The sequence below is a fragment of the Microcaecilia unicolor genome, chromosome 4 (assembly GCF_901765095.1).
Source record: "Microcaecilia unicolor chromosome 4, aMicUni1.1, whole genome shotgun sequence".
Classification (NCBI taxonomy): domain Eukaryota; kingdom Metazoa; phylum Chordata; class Amphibia; order Gymnophiona; family Siphonopidae; genus Microcaecilia; species Microcaecilia unicolor.
In genome coordinates, this window is record NC_044034.1 from 190,284,116 (window position 1) to 190,304,316 (window position 20,201).

At 44.1% G+C, this 20,201-nt stretch overlaps 1 protein-coding gene across 1 annotated transcript in view; it reads right to left on the bottom strand.

Moving 5' to 3' along the window:
• The window catches only part of ABCC8 (ATP binding cassette subfamily C member 8), an 803,652-nt gene that overhangs the window by 118,404 nt on the left and 665,047 nt on the right, over positions 1–20,201 (bottom strand). Inside the window, 1 exon segment of the mRNA XM_030201075.1 lies at positions 9,051–9,223. Coding sequence (XP_030056935.1) covers positions 9,051–9,223 — 173 coding nt within the window.

Here is a 20,201-nt window from a genome sequence, read left to right on the forward strand (position 1 = left end):
AACTGCTTTTGCTACCCCGGTAGGACTTTATCAGTTTAAAAGAATGCTATTCGGGTTGCACTCAGCAGCTGCGTCCTGCCAACGGTTGTTGGATCGAATATTACGTCCGCATCAGGAGTATGCGGCAGCATACTTGGATGATGTGGTCATCCATAGTGAGGACTGGGCCACCCATGTAGTCCGACTCAGAGGGGTACTGGATACGTTCCGACAGGCAGGTTTAACCTTAAACCCCCAGAAATGTCATTTCGGCCAGCGACGCATGAAATATTTGGGGTACATAGTGGGGGACGGACTTATCACTCCCTTGTGCGACAAAGTGGCGAGCATTAGGAGTTTCCGCGTCCGGGGAATAAGAAAGGGTTAAGGAGATTTTTGGCCATAGTGGGCTACTATCGGAGGTTTATTCCCCATTTCGCCTCAATAGCAGCCCCTTTAACAGATAAGTTGAAAAGTAAGAGCCCTAACACTCTTCAGTGGGATGGGGAAAGTCAGGAGGCCTTTGATAAGTTAAGGTTGATATTGTGTCAGGAGCCCGTACTAAGGGCAGTGGACTTTGATAAAACCTTCGTGCTCCAGGTGGACGCCTCTGGGGTGGGGTTGGGGGCAGTGTTATCCCAGCTACATGAGGGACAAGAGCATCCTCTCCTGTACTTGAGTCGCAAGTTATTACTGCATGAGATGAGGTATTCCACCATTGAGAGGGAATGTTTGGCCATCAAGAGGGCCATACAGGCCTGTCACTTCTATTTGGATGGCCGAGCATTTACGTTGGTGACTGACCATGCTCCTCTCAAATGGTTGGGATTATGAAGAACAACAATGCCCGTCTTACCCGGTGGTACCTGGCCCTGCAACCCTACCGCTTCCGAGTGGAGCACCGGGCGGGTCGGCTGTTAACCAATGCCGATGTCCTGTCACGGACTGCTAGTGAAGAAATAGAAATCCCTAGCAATCAGTTGAGGATGGGGGTATGTGAGAGTGCAGGTGAAAGGGGATCCGGGAAGGCACGAAGAAAGGGGGTGCAGGGAGCCGGGGAATCCCAATGCACAACACCCACATTCAGAAAGCTGGGCCACCGGAGGCAGAGAAGTTGGCTGGATTAAGGAAGAAGGGGAGGAACTACCAGTCCCAGAATCCTTCTCTTCCCCACCCGGCTGTGCAAGAGTTAGGGGAGGAGATAGAAGATTGGGAAATGGTCTCTGAGGAAGATGATGAGGGCGAGCTGGAGAGATTGGGGGCGGGGGAGGATAAAATGGAGATTACTGAAGGGCTAGAGGAGGAACAGATGGAGATTGGAGCTCTGGCTCAAACCCGAAAAGCTGCTGTAAGAGGGTAGCTAGCTGTGCCTTGGAGAGTCTGGTGGAAGACCGGCAGAGAGAGGCTGAGGCGCTGGGGAAGATCTCTACTAAAGAGGGAACAGGTGCAGCCCTGGGAGAGAAAGAGGGCTGGGCACAATTGAAACCCCAGCCTGAACCAGGTGGGAACCAAGCTGTGTAACTGTGCTGTAAGGAGGTGCAAGAAAGACTGTGTAAACTGTTTCCTACTGAAAAGGTCTGGGCTGCAACCTAACAAGCTACTGTGTTTTCTTTTTGATAATGTACTGTTCCCTAAGAGAAGTAATCTTAGGTTAAGTGAAGGGAAGTTATATGGACTGTTTTGAACCTGACTTGTGCTTTGGGTAGCAAGCCCTAAATAACCTGGAGTTAAGGTGTGCCTGGGCGTTTATGGTGACCTGAAGCAAGAAAATAAAAGCCCTTACTTATAAATGTTGTGCTTTGAATGTGCCTCTGTGAAAGGGAACGGAGGGAGGAAGGAGTCCTGGAAGTTCTCAGGGCCTGGAGCTGAGGCTCAAAGCAGCCAGATTGCTGTGGAGGGAGGCAGCAGCTGTGTGAAGAAGAAGGCAGCTAAGCAGGGTCAAGCCTGGCTGGGTCCTGGAAGGGTGACCCAGCTACAATTTTTACCAGGTGCCTGTGACCTGGACTGGCCACTGTTGGAAACAGGATACTGGGCTAGGTGGACCACTGGTCTGACCCAGACTCAGTATATGGCTATTCTTATGTTCCTATCACAAGCACTCCACATGCTAAATAATTTCATCACTTTATATCAGGGGTTCTCAACCCAGTGCTCGAGACACTCAAAGCCAGTCAGGGTTTCCGGATGCCCACAATGAATATGCATGAGATACACTGGCATAAAATGGAGGCAGTGCATGCAAATTTATCTCATACATATTCATTGTGGATATCTTGACAACCTGACTGAATGGGTGTGTCCCGAGTACTGGATTGAGACTCCCTGGTGTGGAAGGAATTTAGTAATAAATATCAGAATCTTTAGGATTCTAGGAATGATGCTCTGTGTGACCTGTGGTGCATTAATTACATTAATACAAATATGAATTTTTAGCCAACTTTGCAAGTAATGTTCAAGGAGGCCCATAGTATTAATAATTTAGGTAAATTTCTGTCCCAATTTAAAGGGGTATCTGAGACAGCAGAAAATCAGTGACTTGCCAAAGATTTGTCAAAGTGTTGAAAGAAATGGGATTTGAATTTTATTACCTCTGATTCTCAGTCAAGTGCTCTAACCCCCAGGCCACACCATTGGATTATTGTTGTGACAATTTATTTGTGCATTTGAGAGGTAGTAATAATGTTGTGCCTGTGAGGACTGTAAAACAGAGGTGCACAAGTTCTGGGTTTGAGATCTGCAAGCAGGCCTTGTGTGAACTACACTGAAAATTCATCAGGCCTATTTATAGCTTGGTTACCTGAAACCCCCCCCCCCCCCAAAAAAAAAAAAAAAAATACCCAGACCTATTTGTGGCCCCTGAGAACAAGCAGTATGAACTTTTGCTATAAAGTATTTTTTTTTGTACTATTAAGTTTACAGAACAAGACTTCTGTTTACTTTACTTCAGTTTAGTACAGTATCAAATCAAAGGCCTACATCCTACCATACAACAGGCTTTCGATGACATACATGGTGACCATAAGATAAAGAAAAAGGGAGAAGAGATAAATTTAATAAACAAGGAGACAAGAAATGTTAAGAAAGACAAAGAAAAATATAAAATATGGAAACACTTATTGTAGCTTAGATTTTAATTCTAGAACAATGAAATATACCTAATCACTCAGCTAATATTTGTAACATGCAAACATTCTAGAAAAGGGTTTGCAACAAAGTCATTGAGACACACCATCAGGTTTTCAAAATATGAATGTGATGATTTGCAAACATTATAGGAAGTGTATACAAATCTCTTATATGCATATTCATTGTGAATATCCCAATAACCAGACTGACAGGGGATGTCCTAAGGACTGGGTTGAGACCCATTAGTATAGAAGGAGGCAATGTAGGAGACAATATTCAATTTGCCCTCCTTTGCCTGGCTAAAAGTTATATAACTTAAATATGTGGAATTTTACTGCGAGAATGAAACAGGGCGTACACACTCTATTTCACTCATGCCTGGCTGCCTTCAGAAGTAGCAGGTGCAAATTATAAGGCCCTTTCAACAAAGTGCACAAAGCCCTAAAGTGGGCTTAGTGTGCAAGAAAAGGCTTACTATAAAATGTGTTAACGCATTTTACTGTAATTTGCCTGTTTATGGAGCTCATTTTCAAAAGAGAAAAACATCCAAAAAGTGGCATAAATCTACATTTGGACATTTTTCTATGAAGTCCGTCAGAAGTGCGTTCAAATCACATGGGGGCATGCCAGGGGCATGTTAAGGGCGGGATCTGGCCGTTCCTAACATGTGGATGTTTTTCAGCCATAATGGAACACACCAAAACCACCCAGGACTAAAACTAAGATGTTTTGACCTAGCCTTGTTTTTATAACGAATAAGGCATAAAAAGGTGCCCTAAACAGATTACACTGGGGGGGGGGGGCGTGTCAAGATGGCGACCAAGCATGTTTGTTACCGATCAGTGTTTGTCTGCTGGCGATACCTTATTGTTTTTTCTTGGATAATGCCGCACACGAAAAGAAGGGGGACAGTGAAAGCCTGACTGCCACTGAGTAGAACTTCGTCCCCGGCTCAGCAGACACTGGACCGCTATACAACAGCAGTTTCTCTAATTGGAGGGCAGACTCCTGCTGAAGAAACCGAGAAAGGAGAATCGGTTCTTCTAGGAAAAGAAACATCTTTGTCTCCTCCATAACTCAATCCTCTACCATGTCCCGTGTTCATTCGAGACGAGGCAGGAAGTACAGAGGCATCAGAGGTCGGTGCGGACTCTGCTTCCATTGGCAGTACCTCCCTCTTGGATGCGGAGGGGAAGAAAATGGAAGCATCTAATGCTCCCGTGGTGATAACCTTGGACTCCATATGGGGAGCTCTACAACGATTAACAACTATAGTTACTACCTCTGTTCAATAGAAATCAAACAAATTAAAACATGGAAAAGAAAATAAGATGACACCTTTTTTATTGGACATAACTTAATACATTTCTTGATTAGCTTTCGAAGGTTGCCCTTCTTCGTCAGATCGGAAATAATCAAATGTGCTAGCTGACAGTGTATATAAGTGAAAACATTCAAGCATTACTATGACAGTCTGACAGGGTGGGAGGATGGGGGTGGGTAGGAGGTAAGCATGGGGACATCAAAGCATATCATTGATATTCTAACAGGATGGGTGTGGATAGGTGAGGGGTAGGGTGATCAACAGAGACATACAGCTTTATGGTTTATAATGGGCTATAAACCATAAAGCTGTATGTCTCTGTTGATCACCCCACCCCTCACCTATCCACACCCATCCTGTTAGAATATCAATGATATGCTTTGATGTCCCCATGCATACCTCCTACCCACCCCCATCCTCCCACCCTGTCAGACTGTCATAATAATGCCTGAATGTTTTCACTTATATACACTGTCAGCTAGCACATTTGCTTATTTCTGATCTGACGAAGAAGGGCAACCTTCGAAAGCTAATCAAGAAATGTATTAAGTTATGTCCAATAAAAAAGGTATCATCTTATTTTCTTTTCCATGTTTTATTTTGTTTGATTTCTATTGATAACCTTAAGAGTGGACTAACACGGCTACCACACTCCTTTACCTCTGTTCAAGAAACTGCGCAATTGATCAATAAAGTCGACAATTTGGTATTATCGATTGAGGAAATTAAACAAGAAACGAAACAACAAGTGACACAACGGCAAACGGAGGTAAGTACTTTAAAATCTGTTTCTAATACTACTATTGTGGATATGACTGAAATACGTCGTAGAGTTGAACAGATTGAGAACTATAATCGTTGCTTGAATCTAAGGATTTTAAATTTCCCGTTGGCCATGGGTATAAGTCCGACAGATCTTTTAAGAAATATCTATCGGAGGTTCTACATTTTCCCCCAGAAGCTTATCCTCCTTAAATAAAATTTTCTACTTACCAATATCTAATCGAAATCAACCAGAGCAAGCCAACTTGGGGAATGAGACTGGAAAAAAAGGAACTGAACAAGGTTTCCAAGACATTTCAGCCATATTAGAAGAATCAATGTCAGCTATAACTTCAAGATCTAAACTCTGTTTTAAAACTGTACTTTAAAAACTCCTTAAAACCTTTTGTGGATACAGAGTTTGGATTTATCCAGACGTAACAAAATCCAAACAAGATAGAAGACAGAAGTTTCTAGCATTGAGAGATGAGACAAGGCTCATAGGAGCAAATTTCTTGCTTGCCTAACCCTGCAAATGTATAATAAAATACTTGGATAATAAGTATGTTTTTTGGGAACCAGAACAGCTTCGAGTTTTTCTAGATTTAAAAAGAGCACCAATTGAACCCAAGGTTTGAGATAATTGAGATTAAGATATTTGAGAGAACAAATGGTCAGGCCAATTTCCAGACAAAAGTATTATTTTTCTTTAATTGGTACTCCTTACCTCTAACATGCTCCCTTTTATTGTTGGTCTAAGGAAGAGATATATAATTTCTTGTATAAAATAATACTTATTTAAATTAATCTCTTTGTATTGCAATTGCAAGTGAATTTGTATAACTTGTAAAGTATGAATAAAATGGATAAATAAAAAAAAAGGTGCCCTAAATGACCAGATGACCAGGGCCGTGCCTAGGGTCTCTGGCGCCCCCTGCAGCCTATCAGTTGGCGGCGGCCCTCCCCCCCCCCCCCCGAAAATGATCGCTCACCACTTGCCACACTGACAGGAATTGTCAGCAATATTCTTAGAAACAAATTGCTATACATTGCAAAAATAAGATAGCAGATGTAAATTCTCAAAGTGGACATATTCCAAACACTAAAATGAAATAAAATGATTTTTTTTCTTACCTTGTTGTCTGGTGACTTTCTTTTTCTGATCATGCTGGCCCAGTATCTGATTCTGCTGCTATCTGTCCTCTTAACTCCGTTTCCAGGGCTTCTTTCCATTTATTTCTTTCCTTTCCTCCTTTCTTCTTCATTTCTGGTCCTCAGCTTCTGCCTATTTTCTTCATCCATGTGCAGTTTTTCTCCTCTCTTCCTTTTTCCCTCATTTATCTCATTCATCTCTCTTCCCTCCCCTCTATGTCCAGCAATTTCTCCTCTCTCCCTGAGCCCTGCCCCCTCCATTCATCCCTTTCCAGCACTTTCTCCTCTCTCCCTGAGCCCTGCCCTCCCAATCCATGCTCCTCTGTCCCCTGCCCCCTCCATTCATCCCTATCCAGCAATTCCCCCTCTCTCCCTGAGCCCTGCCCTCCCAATCCATGCCCATCCATGCTCCTCTGTCCCCTGCCCCCTCCATTCATCCCTTTCCAGCAATTCCCCTTTCTCCCTGAGCCCTGCCCTCCCAATCCATGCCCATCCATGCTCCTCTGTCACCTGCCCCCTCCATTCATCCCTATCCAGCAATTCCCCTCTCTCCCTGAGCCCTGCCCTGCAATCCATATCCATCCATGCCCATCTGTCCCCTCCATTCATCCCTATCCAGCAATTCCCCTCTCTTCCTGAGCCCTGGCCCTGCAATCCATATCCATCCATGCCCATCTGTCCCCTCCATTCATCCCTATCCAGCAATTCCCCCTCTCTCCCTGAGCCCTGCCCTCCCAATCCATTCCCATCCATGCTCCTCTGTCCCCTGCCCCCTCCATTCATCCCTTTCCAGGAATTCCCCTCTCTCCCTGAGCCCTGCCCTCCCAATCCATGCCCATCCATGCTCCTCTGTCCCCTGCCCCCTCCATTAATCCCCATCCAGCAATTCCCCTCTCTCCCTTCCATGACCCCCCCTCGCATCCATGCTCCTCTCTCTCCTCTCGCTCCCATGTCCCAGCCTGGCCCGCCCTCTTCTCCCCCCCCCCTTCGCATCCATGCTCTCGTTTCTCCCCTGCCCTCCCGCTCCCATTGTTCAACTGCCCGCCCTCTTCTCTCCCCCCAACATCCCTTTTCTTTTTTTTCTTTTAAATTTACCTCCGTGGCGGTTCCGGCAGCGCAGCGTCAGGGAAGGAGGCGGCGCTCCCGACGTCTAGCCTTCCCCTTCGCTGTGTTCCGCCTTCTTCTGACATCATCCTTGACGTCAGAAGAAGGTGGAACACAGCGAAGGGAAGGCTAGAGACGTCGGGAGCGCCGCCTCCTTCCCTGACGCTGCACTGCCGGAACCGCCACCACGGAGGTAAATTTAAAAAGAAAAGGGATGTTGCGGGGAGGGCGAGCGAGGTGAGCATGGTGCGGCGGCGCCCCCCAGAGGGAAGCGCCCCCCTGCCATGCTTACCTCGCTTACCGTGTTAGCACGGCCCTGCAGATGACCACTGGAGGGAATCAGGGATGACCTCTCCCTACTCCCCCAGTGGTCACTAACCCTTTCCCACCTCCAAAAATTTGATTTAAAATATTACTTGCCAGCCTCAGATGTTATACTCAGGTCCATTAGACCAGCAAGCAGGTCCCTGAGTAGTCTAGTGATGGGTGCAGTGCGTGGATGCAGTACACTACAGACAGGTGGACTCAGACCCATACCTCCCCCTACCTGTTAGACTTGTGGAGGAAACTGTGAGCCCTGTAAAATTCACCGGAAACTCACTGTACCCACATATAGGTGCTCCCTTCACCCATAAGGACTATAGTAGTGGTGTACAGTAGTGGGTAGTGGGTTTGGGGGGGCTCAGTAGACAAGATAAGGGAGCAATGGTGAGATGTATACCTGGGAGCATTTTATGAAGTCCAGTGCAATGCCCCCTAGGGTGCCCTATTGCTTTCCTGGGATGTCTGGGGGACCAGTCTACTAAAAATGCTGGCTCCTCCTACATCCCAATGACTTGATTTTGTGTGTTTTTCACGTGTACATTTTTGTTTTGAAAATGAACCAAAAAACAAAACATTCAAACCATAAAACCTTGTTCAAAACAAAATTTTTGAAAAAAATATAGATATTTTTCTTTTTTGAAAATGACCTTCTTTTGTATTCAGATTTTGGATGTTTTTTGCAAAATGTACAAAGTCGGACTTAGACGTCATATTGAAAATGCCCCTCCAGGTGTGCTACCTATTTCATTAAAATATGTTTAACGGGGCATGACATGGGTGGAGAATGAGTGTGGAAGTGTTAACCAGTTAGTATGTTAGGATTAGTGCATGGTAACTGGTTAATGCTGGGTTAATGTGGGAGCACTTAGCACCTCCTAAATAGGAGGTGGTAAATGCTCTCATGTTCTTTGCAGATCTTGCACGCTAATGTACAAATTAGCATAGGACCTACAAAAATAAAAACAGAAAAAGCCCTATTTTACCACTGCATTACAAATGGGCTTAGTTTGCACAAAAGTCCTGTGTTAAAATGCTCTAAGCCTATTTTTAAATGCTTTTTAGTAAGAGGGCCCTTATGTGTGCTTTTCGTGTTTGTGAGTTTTCAAAAGTCCCACATACACTTCAGGAAACTTCAAATTGCCTGGACACTTTCAATCTGTAACATTTATTAAAATCTTTTCTCACTATGTGGTGAAATATAAATCCCAAAAATATGTTCTGTGGTTTACCTGGCTTCAAAGCTACCACATACCTGTCTGGACTAAAATAAATGCAATACCTCATAGGTGCCAAAATAATTTTATTCAGTAGGCTGTAATGCAGTTTCTTGGCGACTTTTAAACCCGTCCATTCCACAGCTATTGACGTGATGAGACATAGGATAATCCCTAAGCAGCAGAGAATGCTGAACACCATGGAATATGGTGAATGGCTAAATTTAAATCTGCATTCCTAAGAGAAGGACATAAAACAATGATGTTAAATAGTATGGGGGTAATTTTATAACAGCACAAGTGTAAAATGTACATCTAGATTTTTCCCTGTGCAGGCTTCAGCACATTTTCAAGTATGTATGTACTTCTGTTGTGAAAATTATCCAGAGAACTCTTATACTTAAATTTACACCTGCTTTTTAGCATGCATCCTTTTCTGGGTTTATTTATGTACATATATGGGGCTGATATTCAGACTGTGGGAGGGAGCCTGGCTAACTCCCACAGTTGGCGGTCAGCCCAAATATTCAATGCCGGGCCATTTCCAGTGACCGGCATTGAATATCTGGGTAATTTTTGGCCGGTTTAAATTTAACCAATATTCAGCACCGGCCAGTTATGTGTAAACCGGACAAAGATATTCCTCCTATTTCAACGAGCTAATTTAGCTGGCAAACTTAACCGGTGATGTGCTGAATATCGGCAGAGAGCCGATTTTATTGCGCGATATAACCGACCATCCGCTAAGCGCTAACTAGGAATATTCAGTGAGAGACAGTTGGCTATCTCCTGCTGAATATTGGCGGATAGCTGGTTAAGTTCCATTTAATTGTCCAGGTTTTAAATATTGGGGGGATATGTGTATTTTCAAAAGACCAAACAGAATTGCAAATTGCTTTCTTGGGAATGTGACTGCACAGTCTGGGTAAAATTATGCCTGTATACTGCAGGATGCTTCAGGCACAGAAGTAATCCATATCAAGTGCTGAATTTTAAGGGCTCTAATTACACTAATCAGCATTAAAGTCCCTGTTTAGGAATCCCGATGTCATGTGGTGAGAGCCTATTCTAAAAGGCATATGGTTGCCCAGATTCCATGATAAAATACTAGTTACACCAGCCAAGCATGTAAGTTATGCATGTAAGTGGGAGACACACCTACATCCTGCCCATGCTCCACCCCCTTGTATTTACAAGCCATAGCACTTAAATACACCCTTACAGAATAGCTTTTGGGTGCTTGGCTTCCCATTTATGAGCATCAGTGTACACTTACCTGCCAAAAGAATTGGCACTGTGTTTATTTACATGCACAAGTGGCATGTAAATTTGGGCATCTAGTTACAGAATTGCCCTTATTATGATAGGAAAGAGCCTATGCTAGGGTATGTTGGAGATGATCCCAAGCTCGTAGGTTTACTGCTAGTGCCTTGCATTGTTCCAAAGAAAGCCACTTCCTGGAATTCACAAGGTGTAATACGCAGAGGCAACATATCAAGACACATTTGGAAATTCTTTATAATCAGGCCTGTGGCAACCCAATGAAACTGGAACAATTTCTTTCTCTGCCAATTTTTCTTGGTCTCCAATTGCATTCATTGGTACCTGAGGATCTTCTCTTTCTCCACATATACAGTGGTTGCTTAGGACCAACCCTTTTATTAGTAGTTCTGTTCTCCTTTACCTTTAGAAATACAAAGATAACCCATAAACTTCTATTGGTCCCAGTGCTCCAGTGTATTACAATACTGGCACCTTGATAGAAGAGGAGAATCCATGCCTTTGTACTATCATGCATAGATTATTGTAATACTATCTATGCAGGCCTTACTAAATTTCAGTTATGCTGCTTACAGACATTACAAAATACAGCTGCTAGAATGCTTTTCAGAGCCAGACGTTTTGATCCTCAGTAACACCCTCTTTCACTAGACTTCATTAGTTGGCAATATCATATCATATACAGTTTAATATTCTTCTTCTAACTCACAAAGTTCTTTACGTTGGGAAGCCACCCTACCTAGCTAATGTTGTTATTCCATATACAGTGGGGGAAATAAGTATTTGATCCCTTGCTGATTTTGTAAGTTTGCCCACTGACAAAGACATGAGCAGCCCATAATTGACGGGTAGGTTATTGGTAACAGTGAGAGATAGCACATCACAAATTAAATCCGGAAAATCACATTGTGGAAAGTATATGAATTTATTTGCATCTGCAGAGGGAAATAAGTATTTGATCCCCCACCAACCAGTAAGAGAATCTGGCCCCTACAGACCAGGTAGATGCTCAAATCAACTCGTTACCTACATGACAGACAGCTGTCGGCAATGGTCACCTGTATGAAAGACACCTGTCCACAGGACTCCGTGAATCAGTCAGACTCTAACCTCTACAAAATGGCCAAGAGCAAGGAGCTGTCTAAGGATGTCAGGGACAAGATCATACACCTGCACAAGGCTGGAATGGGCTACAAAACCATCAGTAAGACGCTGGGCGAGAAGGAGACAACTGTTGGTGCCATAGTAAGAAAATGGAAGAAGTACAAAATGACTGTCAATCGACAAAGATCTGGGGCTCCACGCAAAATCTCACCTTGTGGGGTATCCTTGATCATGAGGAAGGTTAGAAATCAGCCTACAACTACAAGGGGGGAACTTGTCAATGATCTCAAGGCAGCTGGGACCACTGTCACCACGAAAACCATTGGTAACACATTACGACATAAACGGATTGCAATCCTGCAGTGCCCGCAAGGTCCCCCTGCTCCGGAAGGCACTGTGACGGCCCGTCTGAAGTTTGCCAGTGAACACCTGGATGATGCCGAGAGTGATTGGGAGAAGGTGCTGTGGTCAGATGAGACAAAAATTGAGCTCTTGGCATGAACTCAACTCGCCGTGTTTGGAGGAAGAAAATGCTGCCTATGACCCAAAGACACCGTCCCCACTGTCAGCATGGAGGTGGAAATGTTATGTTTTGGGGGTGTTCTCTGCTAAGGGCACAAGGGACTACTTCACCGCATCAATGGGAGAATGGATGGGGCCATGTACCGTACAATTCTGAGTGACAACCTCCTTCCCTCCGCCAGGGCCTTAAAAATGGGTCGTGGCTGGGTCTTCCAGCACGACAATGACCCAAAACATACAGCCAAGGCAACAAAGGAGTGGCTCAGGAAGAAGCACATTAGGGTCATGGAGTGGCCTAGCCAGTCACCAGACCTTAATCCCATTGAAAACTTATGGAGGGAGCTGAAGCTGCGAGTTGCCAAGCGACAGCCCAGAACTCTTAATGATTTAGAGATGATCTGCAAAGAGGAGTGGACCACAAATTCATCCTGACATGTGTGCAAACCTCATCATCAACTACAGAAGACGTCTGACAGCTGTGCTTGCCAACAAGGGTTTTGCCACCAAGTATTAGGTCTTGTTTGCCAGAGGGATTAAATACTTATTTCCCTCTGCAGAATGCAAATAAATTCATATACTTTCCACAATGTGATTTCCGGATTTAATTTGTGATGTGCTATCTCTCACTGTTACCAATAACCTACCCTTCAATTATGGGCTGCTCATGTCTTGTCAGTGGGCAAACTTACAAAATCAGCAAGGGATCAAATACTTATTTCCCCCACTGTACTTAGATCCTTAGGGAGTCTTTACTAAAGCTTAACTCTAGTTATCTGTAGCAGGGCCCATAGGAATAAAATGGGCCCTGCTGCAGATAACTTGAGCTATAGCTTTAGTAAAAGACCCCCTTAGGACTCTAGTCTTGTCCTACCATCTCTCAGACATGCGTCATTTTGAATCTACTCGATCGTTTGCCTTTTTCTTTTTGTCTCCAAGACTTTGGAATGATCTCCTTCTAGAGATTCGGAATGAAATGTCTTTGAGTAAAATTCAAAATACAAACTGTAAACATTATTTTCTGTTGGCTTTTGAGTCTTTAATATCCTAGAGTGTCTCCTGTGGCAGGCCTAGAGGGCTTGTATCTTAAATTTTATGTTTTTTTGTATTTATTTAGTTTTTTAACTAATTTGTTGGTTTAGTGTAGTTTTTTCTTTCCTATTTTTTTATGGCATGCCTTTCATTTTATTATTTAAATTTGTTATTGCAAACTGCTTTGATCTTGTTTGAAGTAATGGCGGTATATCAAGCTTGAATAAACATAAACAATCCAGCTGAGCTAAGATACCTATCAAGTTGTCAGCATTGTAACATACTTGAACACTGGGACTAGTAGAAGCCTGTGGTTTGTTTTTATGTTTATAAAGTACCTTATGTTTGTTGTATGCATCTGTAAATTTTATTGACAGTGTGAAGACTCTTGTAATATAAAGTGTTCTGGAAATATTTACCCTGATGCAGTTTTTACGAAACACATCCATCTCCGGTGATTGTTTTAATTAGACAACAAAGTTTGTTTTAAAAATGTTTTTCCTAGATTGGTGGTTTATCCTCAAGGTCTGCTGTTTTTTCACTGTGGTTTGTGTGGACTTCTGCTTTGTTTTTGTCCACCTCCAAAATGAAACCAAGTTACAAATTCAGCTTCTCTATTTAATTGGTGGCACTTCCACATGCAGGATTGTAAAATGGGGCAGCTACACATGGAAAGGGTATACAGCTGCCAGATCCATGCTGTTTACTTTTTCAATGAGTATCTTTGCAAAATGGCTGCTTTCCCTTTTTGCTGTATGTACTACTACTACTACTACTATTTAGCATTTCTATAGCGCTACAAGGCGTATGCAGCGCTGCACAAACATAGATGAAAGACAGTCCCTGCTCAAAGAACTTACAATCTAATAGACAAAAAAATAAATAAAGTAAGCAAATCAAATCAATTAATGTGAACGGGAAGGAAGAGAGGAGGGTAGGTGGAGGCGAGTGGTTACGAGTCAAAAGCAATGTTAAAGAGGTGGGCTTTCAGTCTAGATTTAAAGGTGGCCAAGGATGGGTCTCAGCAAATACAGATAAACTGCAGGTATCTTAGAAAAGGCTCTGTGCTGGCAGATCCTTTTCTAAAATACCACTGGAACTGAGCATGTCACAACCTGGATGTCTCTATTCTGATCTCTACGTTCTATGTAACATGGGGCTAAATTTAGTTTCAAACAATAAGAGCCTAAGTAGTTACAGCAATAAACCGGAAATTGGGGAAAGCAGGATTCAAAGCCCACTTTTCATCAGTGCTTTTTTTGTAGGAAAAACGGTACCATTACTCATTATGGGCAGGGTCACCATCTATGTCTCTGCCCCTATGGTAGCCACACCCACAGTAGCCACACCCCTCATACCAATCATGGTGCATATAAGCAGTATCATTGAAAATACTATACCAGGATAGGAGAAAAAAATAACTTGTGATTTTTTTTCATTATAAGTAATTTCTGTAAGCTGTAACAGCTCCAGTATACTCAGTGCAAAATAAGATAGCCGATATAAATTCTCAAATTGGACATCTTCCAAACACTAAAATGAAAATAAAATGATTTTTTCTACCTTTGTTGTCTGGTGACTTTGTTTTTCTGATCATGTTGATCCCAGTCTCTGATTCTGCTGCTCTCTATCTGTTCCCTTAACTCCGTTTCCAGGGCTTCCTTTCCATTTATTTCTTTACTTTCCTCCTTTAATCTTCATTTATTGCCCTACATCCATAGGTAAAAGCTGGGTCCTCCGCAGACTTGACTGGAGGAGGTACAGAGTGGCTCCAGCTTTTGCCTATTTTACCCATCCATGTGCAGTTTTTCTCCTCTTTTCCCTTTCCCTCATCTCGTCAGTACGCATCTCCTTCCTCTCTCTTCCCTCTCATCCATCCATGTCCAGCATTTCTCCTCTCCTTCCTCCCCTCCATCCATCTCACTTCTTCTCTCTTCACTCCCCTCCATCCATGCGCAACTCCTTCATCCCTCCCCTTCATCCATGTCCAGAATTTCTCCTCTCTCCCCTAAATCCATGTGCATCTCCTCCTCAGTATTCTCTCCCCTCCATTCATGTCCAGCATTTCTCCTCTTCCCCCCTCTCCATCCATGTGCATGTACTTCCTGTCTTTCCTTCCCTCCAACATTTCTCCTCTCTTCCCTGCCCTCCACTCTATCCATGTCCAGCATTTTCCCTCTCTCTCCTTCCCTCCATCCATGTGCATCTCCTGCCTGTCCTCCTTCTCCTCCATCCATGTGCATCTCCTGCCTGTCCTCCTTCTCCTCCATCCATGTCCAGCATTTCTCCCGCCCTCCCCTCCATCCATGTCCAGCATTTCTCCTACCCTCTCCTCCATCCATTCATGTCCAGCAACTCTGCTACTACTACTACTATTTAGCATTTCTATAGCGCTACAAGGATCTGCTCTCTCCCCTGCCCTCCCCTCCAATCCATGTCCAGCGATTCTCTTTTGCCCCCTATCCTCCCCTCCCATCCATGTCCAATGACTCACCCCAGCCTCTACCTGCCCCCATTTTCATCTCCCGTCAAGTTCAGTTTCAACCCCAGCCTCACCTGCCCACCCTTAGCTCCCCGATAGCCCTGCTTTCTGTTCCTGCTGCCCTGCGTATAAATCTTTTATTTTTTTACTTGAAATTGCAGTGCCGGCGGCCTTCCTCTGTAGTTTCCTGTTTCCATGAGGGCTGGACACTGAGAGGGAAGGGAAGGCTGGAGCACCGAACCTGCTGCTGCTTTCTCTAATGCCGTTGCTGGCGCTGCGACTTCAGGTAAAAAAATAAAAGATTTAAACGTGGGGTGGCAGGAACAGAAAGCAGGGCTGTCGGGAAGATGAGGGTGGGCAGGTGAGCCGGTCCTAGCAAAAATAGGTGCCCATACCGGCACAAAAAAAGCACAGCTTTTCATACCAACACTTCCAAAGCAGTATTTCATAACAGGGTGACCCAAAAATTGTGGCATATGCACCTATTTTATGATTATTTTATAAAGTAGCATAGACCACAAACTCCCGGATTCTATATATGGTGCCAAAAAATGGTACACAAACTCCTGGTGCTAAAAATTTTACCCATGAACCTTGCAGTTCCAGACTTCAAAGATCTGAAGGTAGGTAGCATAGGTGGTAGTGATCCTGTCAAACTCATTTTTACAGACCATGTTAGGCCTAGGGTTACCATATGGCTCCAGAAAAAGGAAGACACATTGATCCAGTCCGGGTTTTGCTTCCATTGAAAGCAATGAAAGTAAAACCCAGACTGGCTCAATTTGTCCTCCTTTTTCTGGATCTTAAAAATGAGCAAACTAAAGGATACTGATACTCTATACTGTAATCTAATATAATCCTTAGTATATTACAAAGCGTGTATCTTTGTTAGTTATTCTCTTGGAAGAAAAGCCTCACATATCGTGATGTATCTCCAAGATTCAGTCATACTGTCAGTTATTCACAGAGTACTCACTGCATCATTGGCATAAAAACCTCCCATGTATTAATTTTAATTAGTTATGTCATCAATTCTAGCCGCTCTAATACAGAGTCAAGTACATCGTTTAAATGGTTTGACTTATCTGAACAGTCATGCAGTTGTATGCCGTCCACAACCAACTGTGGCCAGAGATTCGGGTCCTTCTTCAGGGTCCGTGGATACAAGACTGTCTAAAGCCAAAGAAATTTTATGCTAGTTGTTGAGGGTTCCTCAACCTCCACGCTTTTTATGTAAAATTCAAATACGACCTCACTTACTTGCTGCTGTTACTCTTGCTCTTCTATTCGATTGCAAGTCATCAAAATGGCGCTCCCTCTTTATAATGACATCAGATGCCTACCTTTTGTGTTAGCCTATAGGTGATCCTGGGCATATAGCCTATGCGGGAGCCTGTTTCTTGTATTAGAACCATCCTACCATAGTATGATTCAGACTACACTGGGCTATTCAAAGGAACTTTTTCTTTGAAATCCTTATGTAAAAAAATACCTTAGAAGAAATGATTCCACTCATTTCTAAGATTTAACCTTCTTGGGTGTGTAGTATTTAATCTAAAGATCCATTTTTGTTCTTGCTGGAGGAGCACTGTTTTCTTGTCTCCTCCTTTGATGTTAAATTTTACTTGTTGTAGGACAATGCATTTGAGCTCCTCGAACTGGTGATTCCCATTAATGCAGTACGCTGCTAGGGGTGCTGTCATTTTCTCAGTATGTACGTTGCTTTTATGTTCTGTTAGTTGCGTGGTTAACTTCCTTGAAGTCTGCCCAATATACAGCTTTTTGCAAGGGCAGACAATGCAATATATCACAAATTCAGATTTACAATTTGTGTTTGAACGGAGCATGTAAATTTTTCCTGATTGCGAATCTCTGAACTCTCTTTGTTCAAGCATCATTTCACACATTTGGCATGCACCACATTTTCTATGACTGGGTTCGGGTGCATAATCTAGTGGTTCTGGTCTTAGGGCTGAAGGAGACAGAATATCTTTCAAATTCCTCCGTCTGCTAAAAGCTGACATTATTCTGGTTTTTGTAAATACAGGCAGTGTTTGAATGATATGCCAGTGTTTTTTCATCGTCGAAGCTATAATGCTGGCGGCAGAAGCGTAGCCAGGTTTTGACATCAGGGGGAGCAGACTTTTGTAAAATATGCGCCAGTGCGAGGCTGAAGGGCCGGGAGAGAGGAAAGGCCTCATAGGCATATATGTGTGGTCAGTGACTCAGTTGTTTGGGGAGGCAAAGTTTAAAATAAAATCCATGCGGCTCAGCAGCAGGTGAGGTAGGTGCTGTTTTCATTTGAAATCTGATTGGAGGAGCGGCCGCTCCCCTTGCGCCCCACCTAGCTATGCCACTGGCTGACAGTCGTTGAGTATCTTAGGATGCATGAAAAAGGATCTGCGGAAGCTAGAAGAATGGTCTAAGGTTTGGCAATTAAAATTCAATGCGAAGAAATGCAAAGTGATGCACTTAGGGAGTAGAAATCCACGGGAGGCGTATGTGTTAGGTGGTGAGAGTCTGATATGTACGGACGGGGAGAGGGATCTTGGGGTGATAGTATCTGAGGATCTGAAGGCGACGAAACAGTGTAACAAGGCGGTGGCCGTAGCTAGAAGGTTGCTAGGCTGTATAGAGAGAGGTGTGACCAGCAGAAGAAAAGAAGTTTTAATGCCCCTGTATAAGTCATTGGTGAGGCCCCACCTGGAGTATTGGTTCAGTTTTTGGAGGCCGTATCCTTGCTAAGGATGTAAAAAGAATTGAAGCGGTGCAAAGAAAAGCTACGAGAATGGTATGGGATTTGCATTACAAAGACGGTATGAGGATAGACTTGATGACCTGAACATGTATACCCTGGAGGAAAGGAGAAACAGGGTGGATATGATACAGACGTTCAAATATTTGAAAGATAGGAAATCCGCAAACGAACCTGTTCCGGAGATGGGAAGGCAGTAGAACGAGAGGACATGAAATGAGATGAAGGGGGGCAGACTCAGAAAAATGTCAGGAAGTATTTTTTTCACGGAGGAGAGTGGTGGATAATTGGAATACCCTCCCATGGGAGGTGGTGGAGATGAAAACGGTAACGGAATTCAAACATGTGTGGGATAAACATAAAGGAATCCTGTTCAGAAGGAAGGGATCCTCAGAAGCTTAGCCGAGATTGGGTGGCAGAGCCGGTAGGGGGAGGCGGGGCTGGTGGTTGGGAGGTTGGGTGCTAGTGCTGGGCAGACTTATACGGTCTGTGCCCGGACAATGGCAGATACAAATCAAGGTAAGGTATACACAAAAGTAGCACATATGAGTTGTCTTCTTGGGCAGACTGGATGGATTGTGCAGGTCCTTTTTCTGCTGCCATCTACGATGTTACTATCAGGCTTATTTTTGAAAGTGATCGCCGGCCATTCCCAACATAAATCGGGAGATGGCCGGCGATCTCTCAAAAGCGGTGAAATCGGTATAATCGAAAGCGGCTTTTTTCACAGCATCGCCGCTTTCCCGTTGCCTCGCTGGCGAAAGTTCAAGGGGGTGTGTTGGCGGCGTAGCGAAGGCGGGACATGGGCGAGCATGGGCATGGCTACCAGATGGCCGGCTTTTGTGGTAATAGAAAAAAAAAGGCGGCGTTAAGCAGTATTTCGCTGGGTTTTACTTGGTCCTTTTATTTTCACGACCAAGCCTCAAAAGGTGCCCCAAACTGACCAGATGACCCACCGGAGGGAATGGAGGATGACCTCCCGTAGTCCCCCAGTGGTCCACCAACCCCCTTCCACACTAAAAAAATAGACATCAAAACTTTTTTTACCAGCCTATATGCCAGCCTGAAATTGTCATACCAGCTCCCTGACAGCAGTATGCAAGTCACTGGAGCAGTTTTTAATGGGTGCAGTGCACTTCAGGCAGGGCAGACCCAGGTCCATCCCCCCCCTACCTATTACACTTGTGGTGGTAAGTGTTAAGCCCTCCAAACCCCACCAAAACCCACTGTACCCACATGTAGGTGCCCCCCTTCACCCCTAAGGACTATGGTAATGGTGTAGAGTTGTGGGGAGTGGGTTTAAGGGGGATTTGGGGGGCTCAGCACCCAAGGTAAGGGAGCTATGCACCTGGAAGCTTTTTTTGTATTTTTTAAACATTTTTAGAAGTGCCCCCTAGGGTGCCCGGTTGGTGTCCTGGCATGTCAGGGGGACCAGTGCACTACAAATGCTGGCTCCTCCCATGACCAAATGCCTTGGATTTCGCTGGGTTTGAGATGGCCGGCATTTTTTCCCATTATCGCTGAAAAACAAAACCGGTGATCTCAAACCCGGCGAACTCTGGCATTTGGCCGGGCTAAACCGTATTATCAGAAAAAAAGATGTCCGGCTATCTTTTTTCGATAATACGGTTCCGGCCAGCTGTTGTGCCGCCGCCAAAATAGATCGCCGGTGAACTATTTCGCCGGAGACGTTTGATTATGCCCCTCCACAATACTATGCTATAATTTCTTCATCCTCCTTCTCGATTTCCTTTCTCTGTAGTAGAAGGTATTCCCTGTTATTGTATTTGGCTCGCCTGTAGTCTTTTTGAGCTATGGTCCTGGGGTACCCTCTCTGTCTCAATCTTACCCTCTCTGTCTCAATCTATTTATTAAATCCTTTGAATTGTCTTTAAAGTCTTTGTCTCCATAGCAAATTCTCATACGTAAGAGTTGGCGAAAAGGGGAGACTATCCTTCAGTTTCTTAGGGTGACTGCTTGTATAATCTAAAAAGGTGTTCCTGTCTGTATCCTTGCGATAAACACTGGTCTCTAATCTACCTT